The sequence below is a fragment of the Gavialis gangeticus genome, unplaced genomic scaffold (assembly GCF_001723915.1).
Source record: "Gavialis gangeticus isolate Ggan-Ray unplaced genomic scaffold, GavGan_comp1, whole genome shotgun sequence".
NCBI lineage: Eukaryota > Metazoa > Chordata > Crocodylia > Gavialidae > Gavialis > Gavialis gangeticus.
Window position 1 is genome coordinate 38664520 of NW_017729026.1, and position 11409 is coordinate 38675928.

At 39.8% G+C, this 11409-nt stretch overlaps 1 protein-coding gene across 1 annotated transcript in view; it reads left to right on the forward strand.

Annotated features, from left to right (window-relative positions):
* Positions 1–11409, forward strand: part of ASCC3 (activating signal cointegrator 1 complex subunit 3) — a 684038-nt gene that overhangs the window by 65398 nt on the left and 607231 nt on the right. The window contains exon 4 of the mRNA XM_019520164.1: positions 2647–3230. Coding sequence (XP_019375709.1) covers positions 2647–3230 — 584 coding nt within the window. The remainder of the gene's footprint in view (positions 1–2646; positions 3231–11409) is intronic.

Sequence of the window (11409 nt, forward strand, 5' to 3'; positions counted from 1 at the left end):
AAAAAAAAAAAAAATAATAATAATAATCAGGGGATAATTCTGCATTGGGCGCACACATTGAAAATTATGTAATTAGATGCATTGTTAGTCCTGTTACTTTTGATATCGGTATCAAATAACTTAAGTAAGTCAGTATAGAAAAGGTGTAGGTTTTGTACTTTCACCTAACAGTTAATGTAAACATAAAGTAAGTGGTAAACAGCATGATTTGTCAAAATTTCTACTATTTAATTTAAGAAAGTATAAAACCAAACACAAATGTACGGTTTATAGAAATGGAACCAAACCAACCAGCTATTTAAAGTTTAGAAACTTCTCTCAGAACTAGGTTCTGTTTCCCTAAGAGCTTTTTCTTTCCTTTCTTGACACTGATTTCTAAATAGAAGTTGTAAGATTATTATTTAACTAAGTGATCATTATTACAGCTTTGCAGATATTTTTGCTCATTGATGAAGCTCAGTTCTAGTTCTAGGAGTACTAAACCATTGTATGGGTGTAATTTTACAGTATGCAGTTAGCTTCTGGTTTAACTTGCTAAATGGGTACTTTGCGTCAGTCTTTCACAAGTCCCATGGGATGCCCCTGCCCATTACGGGACAGGGATGCCTTAGTGAGGGTGGTTCCTTGCCCTCCATCAATGCTGACCTTGTGAAGGAACAGCTTGAGAGGCTGGACACCTTCAAGTCAGCCAGCCCTGACAGTTTACACCTCAGAGTACTCAAGGAGCTGGCTAGCATCATAGCTTAGCCCCTGGCACAAATCTTTGAGAGCTAGTGGCACTCTGGTGAAGTGCCTGATGATTGGAAGAAGGCCAATTTGGTCTTCAAGAAAGGGAGGAAAGTGGATCTGGCAAACTACAGGCCCATCAGCCTGACCTCTGTCCTGGGGAAGGTCTTAGAAAAAAAATCATCAAGGAGGCCATTCTTAATGGACAGGCCGATGGCAACACCCTGAGGGACAGCCAGCATGGGTTTGTTGCGGGTAGGTCGTGCTTGACCAATCTCATATATCTTGACTTTAAAAAAGCCTTTGAACTGGTATCCCATGATCACCTTTTGGCAAAACCAACCAACTGCGGTGTCGGGTCCACCATGATCCGCTGGCTGGGAAGTTGGCTCTGTGGTCAGACCCAGAGGGTGGTGGTTGAGGGAAGTCAATCGTCATGGTGCCCTGTGACCAATGGGGTTGCTCAAGGCTCTGTCCTTGGACCTATTTTGTTCAACTTCTTCATTAATGATGTGGACATTGGAGTCAGAAGTGGACTGGTGAAGTTCGCTGATGATACCAAACTTTGGGGAAAGGCATCCACACCTGAGGGCGGGGCAGTAATCCAGGCTGACTTTGACAGGCTCAGTAAATGGGTGGACAAGAACCTGATGGTGTTTAACACCAAAAAATGCAAGGTTCTCTAACTTGGAAGGAAAAACCTGCAGCATGTCTATAGGCTTGGCAGTGCTATGCTGACTAGCACTATGGACGAGAGGGACTTGGGGGTTAGGACTGACCACAAGATGAACACGAGCCTGCAATGTGATGCTGCAGCCAGTAAAGTGAGCAAAATGCTGGCTTGCATCCAGAGATGCTTCTCAAACAAATCTGAGGACATCCTTCTCCCATTGTACTCGGCCTTGGTGAGGCTGCAGCTGGAGTACTGTGTCCAGTTTTGGGCTCCACAATTCAAAAAGGATGTGGAGTAGCTTGAGAGAGTCCAGAGGAGAGCCACGTGCATGATCAGAGGTCAGGAAAACAGACCTTATGAGGAGAGGCTGAGAGCCGTGGGACTTTTCAGCCTCGAAAAGCACAGGCTCAGGGGCAACCTGATGGCCACCTATAAGTTTATAAGGAGTGTTCACCTGGACCTGGGGGAATGTTTTTCACCAGTGCCCCAAGGGATTACAAGGTCGAACCGTCATAAACTCCTGCAAGACCGTTTCAGGCTGGACATAAGGAAGAACTTCTTTACTGTCCAAGCCCCCGAGGTCTGGAATGGTGGGCAGCCGGAGGTGGTTCAAGCACCTGCTTGGAATGCCTTAAAGAGAAACCTGGATGTTTTTCTTGTTGGGATCCTATAACCCCAGCTGACTTCCTGCCCCTGGGGCTGGAGGCTGGACTCGATCTTTTGAGGTCCCTTCCAGCCCTAATGTCTATGGAATCTATAAAATCTATTAAATAGATGGGAGATGGGAGTAGAGAAGAATTTCAACTTGCTTTATTTTTATTGTATTTTTATTGTTTGTCGATTAGATCATTCTATTTACTGAACATCCTTAACACCTTTTTGTTATTATTTGGAAAAAAAAAATACTAGTTTGTGCAAAGAAATCAAAGTTGTCAAAATATATATTAAAAAGTTTTACGGGGTGTGTGTGGGGGGGAAACAGGGGAAGAAGATAGCAAGGGGATTGATTTGATTTTTTTTTTTAAAAGAAGGATAACTGAAAAGTCATTGGTAGATGCTTTATTTTTATACATTTTTATAACTTCAGTGCCTTCCAGCAGCTTACACTTACGTTTTTAGTTTCATGTTATTCTGACTGCTCATGTGACTTGCAGCAAGAAATTGAGTACAGTTATGTTACAAGCAATGAAAGAGAATTATCTTGGTTTTTAAGTACTTTACATTTTCTTCTATTTTTTTGTGAACAGTTGGAGCTGAAAATGGACAAGAAGCAATTGAAAGTGGAGCTGTTTTTCTTTTTAAGACATTTCACATGAAGGAATGCGTTGGTCATGATGAGACAAAAGCTATCAAGCAGATGTTTGGGCCCTTTCCATCATCATCTGCTACTGCAGCTTGTAATGCCACATGTCGGATTGCTTCTCACTTCACTGAAGAACAGCTTACGGCCCTTATACAGATGGTTGAAGAACAAAATGGTGATAACAGAGTATTCTTTGGTAAAAATGTAGTGTTTTCATTTGACATGCATGATTTGGATTGCTGTGAAGAACTGCCAATAAACGGTGAGGTTGATGCACAGAAAATTATAAGCTTAGATTACAAGAAATTTCTGAATAACCATTTGGAGCACCTCCAAACTTGTTACAGTGACAAAAATGATCTTAAGTCAACGGAGAGAGTGGATGACTCTTTTCTGTGGTGCGAGGTTGAAAAGTATCTAAATGAGTCCCTAAAGGGAACCCCTGGAGGACCAACAATAGAAGATCTCTGCTGCACTTTGTACGAGATGCTTGCATCCAGCAAGAGTGGTGATGAACTTCAGAATGAGGTACAGTAGATACAGTAGCTGTCATACTTATTTTAATGTGACATAGATATCAAGACTCTTTCTCTATCTCATTTCAAGCTCACAGACGAAGAATTGATTGTGTAGCAGGTACAGGCCTACCTGGCTAGACGCATGATTCTCTCAGACACTTATTCTTCTAACTACACTTGTAAAATATGTGAGGTTCCTAGTATTTTTTAGAAGATCAATGTGGTACTTTAAAATATAAGGAATGCTTTTTCCATGTTATGCAACCCTGGTTGCTGGCTCTTTTCTGGTCATAATGTAGGAAAGAGATATGCTCAGAAGTGGAAGTGGGGACAAGCAGGTTTGCATTAAAACTGTTGCATATTACTATTCTGTAAGATTATTAATAAAATGTTTTACAAATTAGGTATGCAAAAATTCAGTCTGAAAGTATAGTGGCACTTGAATGCTTCTCTCGATCTTGTTTTTCAGGAAACGTAGTAAATTTTTCAGAACATGTTCTTTGTCATTGTGTTTTAACCTGAATTTTGATTGTTGGTCAGAAAAAGCTGGTTGCCAGGGGAAAAAATTTTCTTTACACTACTGTTTTGAGACTCATCTGGGGAAAAAAGACAGTAAGGTGTTCTTTGGGTTGCAAACAGTAGCTTGCTCTGATTTCAGGGAAGCTTATCAAAAGTTTACTAAGGCTGAAGATTACATTCTTTCTCCCTATTTGTCCCATTTCCTTCTTTATACTCCCTCAGAAACAGTTCCCTGCTTAATGCAAATATTATATGGTTGGCATGTTGCCTTCCATCACAATGGTTCCATTAATTCATTGGCTGCTGCATTGTTGGTATGGGTGATCACAGGCCCCATCTGAAACTCATCAGCTTTTGCTAAAAGCTAGCTGACATTGGTATTATATCCTCCATTAGAGCAATGATGCTTTGAAATTTTCTTGTGGGTTTTTTTTGGGATGTGTCTTCATGCAGGTTTTTTCATTATAGTAATTTTATTTTGAAGTTTGCTGCTGGGCTCATCGTATGTGTCTCCATGCAGATGAGGCTCTTTAACCTAAAATAAACTGCCCATTTCTAAAACTGCCCTAGATTTATAGCTGGCATTAAATTAGTATGATAAGTGGCTGTTTCACTGCGCACACTTTGAGGATATTGCATTAAGAGAAATGTTTGCTTACTAATGTCTGTTTTGCTTTTTAAATTCCTTTCACTCTTTATAAATTATAAGGGACTGTTCATGAGAAATAAAGTTTCTTTGTGAATAATCAAAATAGAATAATCAATTTTTGACATTTTAAGTGCTACTTGTTTGCTTCAAAATTCTTGCTTTAAATGGGTGGGGGAAAAAAAGCCCATTAACACTTCTTCTACTTTAGCCAGTTAAGAGAGAAAATTACCTCTCCACACTAAGCACAGTACTGGTCTGGTCTGTTGCCCCAAAAAATTGGGCAGTGAGCATGGTATGGGAGAACAGGACCAGCTTTATCTAGAAGTGAATAAAATGTCCTTAAAATAGTTTACTAAGATTCCAAACAGGCTTAAGGATGAGTACATTGATGTTTTAATTTTGGGTATGAATAAAGGGCTTTTCTAATTCTTACATCCTATACATATGTAGTTTCTTAAGGATTTGGGACCTTAATTAACTTTCTTTTTTTGTTTTTTAAAGAAAGTATTATGGTTCCCTCTAATGACATTCTAATGGGGTAGGTGCTTGTTGTTCTTTCCTGCAGTGCTCCTTGGCCTGCCGAGCTTGCTGGGGTTCATTGAGAAGCCCCTGCCATCACGGCCATAGGTGGCAGCATGGCCAGCAACCAGGGGGTTGATATGGATTTGAGTTCCCTGCTCAGGCACATGTTGCTGTAGGAGGAATTATTGGTACAGCTACTGCTGCTTACCTCTGTCAGTGAGCACTGCTGATTCTTGGGGCCACTGGCAAAGTGGGGGTGGTACATTTCACAGTGGTGCAGTAGGCAGGGCACTGAGACCTTCTCACTGTAGTACCATGAGGCTGACAAGGGGACAGGAACCACATGAGCTGGGAACTTCTAAAATTACAGCTGCTCCTTCATTCTGGTTCTAGAAGAAGATGGCAGGCCAGATGACCCACCACTGAATGCTATATCTGCAGCCTGCACATTGACATCCCTACTCTAAATCCACTTCCACTTAGGCCTTGTATAGAAGTTCAGTTTCTTCAGGAAGGGTTGTTGGTCTCCTAGGAGAAACCATGAGTATGGAGATGGTCAGGCTTGCTTTCTCCCAGGATAAAAATAGCCACTCTAGCAGAAAATAATCTGGAAACAGACAGGTTTAAATCATTCCCAGAAGAGTTTCTTGTGGGACAGTGAATGTCTACATGCTGTGGCTTCTCTCAAAAGAAGTCTCCATAGTCTTCCCTCCTCTTTCTGGCTGCACAGTGTCAGCACTGCAAGCTTTCCACTCTTCAAGGACTCAGCTTTCAAATGTCTGTACACGTGGCTCTGGATAAGTTTCCCTACCTAGAGAACAAACATTGGCTAATTCTTCCAGAATGTTTGAATGTGTGTATACAGCCCAAGTAAATAAGAGCATATTTTTGACAATTCTGGCTTTAACATGGCCTCCCAGCTTTGTTTTGCAGAGGGGCTTCATTTGGCCTACTCGGTTAGGGAAATTGGGCTAGTGAAATTGAGGGTGTGGCCTCCCCCAGAATTTGGCTGTCCTGGGTCCCGGTGGGCTTAGACCTCAGCAGCAGGAGGGATTGACACAGCTCCACATGCCCTGTTGCTGCTTCCCGGTTGCCACCACTGTGGCAAATAGCCACTTACTCTACTGCTTTTACTGCCAGCCTTGCCATCACTCCCACAGCTGTCCCATGCCCTAGGTTGGCCCTGCCACAGGTGTCCATTGTACCAGGCCAGATGTCACCCATGAAGAGCCCTGTGGGGTGGATCTGGCCCAAGGCTTGAGGTGAGATTTAAATTAAACTGATAAGATGGGCACTCAGTATACGTTTTTACTGTTTGGTACCGCATCATTGCCTCCTCAAATTTGTGATATGCTGCCATAGTTCCCTCTCCTGCTTGCTTGAGAGAGAGAGGATTTTGCTTGTGCTTAGATGTTACTGCTGACTTAAATATTATTTCTTGCTTTTACTTTTTCAGTTCCTGGAATACTAGGAATATGAAATGTAGTCAGATTAGATTATATATAGTACATTGGAGTCAATAAGTAACCAAAATACTTCAGTTTTGTTGATAAACCTGAAACTTGTACTGACCCAGCACAAGTCAGTTATATGGAAGAAAAAAAAGTAGTAGTAGTAAATGCTAGTACTATAGCAGATTATTGATGCCAGTTGATCAGTTATGGCTGATTGATGTTAATGATTGTATTAATATTTAGCATGTGATGTATTTTGAATTCACACACGTTGCCACCATAATAATTCTTTCAAAATGATTAATTAAAAAATATGAGAATTTGTCAGGATAACTGTAAAGTGGTTTCCTTATGTTACATTTTAAAATAGACAACTTGTATAAATGATTGTATATGCACATTAATGTTATTCCAGAGAGGTCTTTTTCTGTTCTAATTAATACTTACAAAAATAGGTTTCAGAAGCTTAAGCTTTTTACTCCTAACTAGTCACTTCTATTGTAACACAAATGCAAGGATCATTTCCCTTCTTTTTTCCTTTGTGCTTTCCCCTCATCACCCCCCTTCCCCCTCCCACGCATTGAAAACTGCAAAAGTTAACTGGGTTGAATAAATACAAAGAGAAATTTAGCATGCTCTGGAAATTGGGACATAAATGTGAAATAGTAGGTTGTATTGAATGGGCCTACAAATAGTTGTGCAATGAAAATGTTTTAAATTCCACTTCACACTTAAAGAAGTGTTTTGTTTTTTTATGTTAAGAGGAAGCCTCTGCATAACTAATATCAATGCATGAGTGTCATTGAGCATATGGCATCAGCTTACTCAAATTTTTCCATGTATGCTAGACAAAATATATCAAACACTATAAATGAGTAGGAGAATTGAACTATAAAATGGATAGAGTTATAATACAAAACAAAATGAAATTTTAAGCACTTATTCCCATTTGATATTAACTTTATACACATGAAGTTTAGTCCTTAATCTTGGTTGCCCGCTACTTACTTGATGATAGGGATTGTCTATGTGGGTTCGTATGTCTCGTTGTCTAAATATTTAAATCTACACTTTTAGGTAGCTTTAGCTTCTAGAATTGCAAATTAAACAAAGCATATATCAATCATAGCCCTTGAATGTACGTACCAACTACCTGAATGGAAGAGAGAAATTTAAAAAATAACAGAAGAATGACTGACTCATTTTCTTTTTAATTAATATATAGACTAAGGTACCATGGTGTAGGTCACCTGGTCAGTTTAGCTTTTTAAATCTTTTTATTAATCCTATTAGAGATAATGAGCAAGACCTTTTTTGTGTTTTTATTTTGTCAAGTAAATTTTCATGTTCTTTGTACATTTACTACAACCTTTAGGAGAAATGATGATTAAAGTGTGAGCTGCGTGCTCTGTCACCCAGCAGTCCTTTAAAGTTAACTTTTGGTTTTGTTCTTTTCTTTCTAGTCCTGATTTTAAGGATACTTTTAAATTGGTACCAAAGATTGTCATGGCACAAGCTTGCCAGGATCCAGTGTAGAGACGCATGTGATTTAGAATTAAAGGTTGAGCTTGGATTGGTTCATTAAAATGGCCTTGCTTATTTTTGTACTCTGCTCCGTCCAAGCCTAAATTTCCCATGTGTAAACAAAAGTCCTTGGGTAGGTGCCCCTCCCCAAGTTCCAGCTATGTGTAGACCTGGTCTACTGCACTTATTCATATTTAGCTTTAAATTATTTTTTTCTATAATAGAAGAGCACAGATGTACCTCTGGGTTCTGGAAACCTTTTATTTAAAAATAACCTTATAAACTAATGGTTGTACCAGATTGAATCAGTTAACCCAATTGTCCTCTCCCTTGTGATACTCATTGGAGATCCAGACTACTGTACCTTTATCTGACCCTTCTAACACCTGGACAGAAAAAAAAAAGTGTGTATGTGGCGGGGGAAATGCACTGAGATTAGGACTGCTTTAAATCGGAAGAAGTAATTTTCTGAGAATTCGGTTGCTAATTAAAAAGTATTCTCCCTTCCTCAGACTTTTATTTTAAAGTAGGTGTGGTTTCAGATGATAAAGTGTGGCAGTATGTCATAGGAAAGCAAGGCAGTAGGCTCTAGCCTTGCTTTAGGATTCAAAGCTACTCCTTAAAATCAGTGGAGCACTGGTTTAATACAATCTTGAAAAGAAAGAACTTAAGAAGATGGATGCCTAATTCAGCACCAGCTGCAGTTTCTGAATAGCTTTAACATGCAAGTTTTAATTATGGAGCCAATGACTCCCAGCTTTAAGTTGTATTTTCAGATGGACTTTAAAGAAGAGTCTAAATTACCATTTTTTCCTCTTCATGTAGTTGATTTGTTAGTGTGAAATTTGACATAGTATTAGATTTTATGCTCTTTGAATTTGCTGTGTAGCAACTGGCTCCTTGACAGCCTTCTCCGCATTCAGTATTCAGGCAGGGCTCAGCTGCAGCCAGAGGGTCAATCCTCTCACTTGGGGGGTGGGGAAGAAGAGAGTTTGAACTGCAGCTTCCCTCATCTCTGAATGCTTGATTTTGCTTATACTTTTGTTTTCTTTCATTATCCTGTTCACCAAAACCTCTTCTTCTGGATGCTCCAGGCCCTCCATGCTGGGGTAGGAGCAAGGGGAAAGTAATGAGCATACAATTCTAATTGGAGCTCCACATTTTGGTAACTTCTTATGGTTAATCACAGGGAAAAGACTGTTCATTGCCTGAAGGTTACTACATGTCATTCTGAGAAAAGACAGATAGAATGGTGAAAATTATGTGGATTTTCCTAGGCATACAAGACTGGATGGGATCTACTGAGTTCATTTTTCTGCTACTATAACAGACCCTTTTGGCCAGTTCATATACCAGTTCTTTAGTCACCTTTGTCCTTCAGTTTGATTTGGTCTTGGGGCTTGTGCTTGAGGACTAGACTTGGGGGGAAGAGGGTGGCAGTGGCAGAGGGGCAGGTGGCAGACTGGGTAAGTGGTGGGGAGGGGGGTGGGTGGCAGGGGGAATGTTATTTGACTCCTACTACCTGCCTGCCCCTTGCTGCCTTTCCCTCTGTCACTTCTTTCCCCAGTGTAATGGAGGGGGACACAAATTTTAGATGACCCCCCCATAATAATGATTTATAAATTATAATTTATGCATCATAACTTATATATTTTCTGTATATACAATCTAATTATTGGCAGGTTGTCTTAAATTCAGAGTTGTCTTAGGTTTGAATAAATAAGGTGTATAACCTTTCCCTTTGTCCCTTCTACTCCCTCCCTATCTATCTAAAATGGGGTTTAAAAGTACTTCATGAAACTGTTTGTTAAACACACTATACACCTGACATGAAAGCAAGGACATTATAAGTTAAGTCACCTAGGAAATTCAAATTAACTTGTCCATCTTACTGCTTGTTGGAAGTTGTAAGGGATGATTGAGGAAGTACCATATGACTGAGGAAGTACTATGATTGAAGTGGGGGTGGGAGGCGTCATAGTGTAAGGGGGTAACTCCTCAGTAACACATACAGTTTTAAATCGCCAAAGTTACATCAGTACAGGTGATGCCTCCCACAGCTTCAGTTAGTTTTATTCTGGGGTAACTGTTTGCTCAATTACCAGTATTACCAAATCCCTTGCCACCTCACTTCCTTTGCGTCACTGAATGCACCTGTCTTGGAAAAGAGAGTATCCTGCTCCAAGCACTGCTTCAGTTTACATTGGACTACCAACTGATACAAGTTACACCCATGTAAATGAGTAATGTTTCTGTACCCTATATAATTGTTAGTGTACATATTTTACTGATTTATCTAGTTTTTATTTTCTCACTATGGTATGGTGTTGGGAAACTAAGGTTATGTTACTTCTGAAAGGCCACATGAATTTTTCTCAGAATCAGAAATAAGTAGTTCTGTCTGTATATTCTGATTCTTGTACACTATACATTGGTCTCCTTCATAATTAATGCACACTGGAGAATAAGTTAACTGAAAAATGCTTATTTGTCTAGACTCTGGTGTTATGCTGTGTTAAAGAAATAATCATTTGTGTCTTAGTCTGGAAGGAATTTAATATAATTCCTCTTAACTACCATATGAACTACCATTTCAGATCTTAGGCAGACAAGGTTCTTTGGGTGAACCTGATACCTTTTATTAGACCAACTTAAATAGTTGGAAAAAAATTTTTAGCAAGTTTTTGGGTTTAAAAGCCCTTTGTCATGCTGAAGAAGTTTCTACAGTTGGTGTGTGCTCTTCCTGGATGAATGAATAGTAAAGAAGCCAGAGGATTTTTCAGAAATGGAGAGAGAACACGTTTTCCAACCACGTGGAAACTAGTGAGGATTTAGAGAAGATAAATGTCTGGTTATGCCTGGAGATCCAGAGATTTCTGATCTAAACAAAAACTTTATTTTACTGTTCTAGGGGAGCTGATATATGGTATCAAATGAAACAATTTTAAAACTGGAAATCTTTGGCTGCCCAATCTGTACTGGCTGTAGAATTTTACATGTCACACCAGAGGAGTGTGACAGACCCTCCTTATTGATGCCAAGCATGTCTGATGTGAAAATTCTCAGATCTAGGTTAAAGAGCTTCTTCATTTATGCAGTCAAGCCTTGGAGGAAGAGGCAAAAGAAATGGGCTGGAAACTCAGAGCAAGTTTACTTTCTCCTCTGCTTTTTCACAGTTAAGGAAACAGTGTGTGGTCCTTTGTCACTCTGCAACATGAACACTAGGGAGAGTGAGCTATGGCTGCTTTCTCTTAAGTAAGCCTTGGAGAAGGGGGTAAAGAGCTACAGGAGAAGCAGAAGTGAGGCGGAGGATTGATTGTAGACTGAGGGACAGAATGGTAGGAGAAAGGACAGGTAGATGGAGGAAAGTAAAAGTTGTGCCATGGGGGTCATTTAATTTTTAGGAAAGAAATGGATGCTACCTGTTTAGACACTCATAGTGGGTATAGACAGTGGGGATTCAAAACTAAAGAAGCAAATCAAAACCACACTATCATTTGTAATAGTATAGTACTATTATT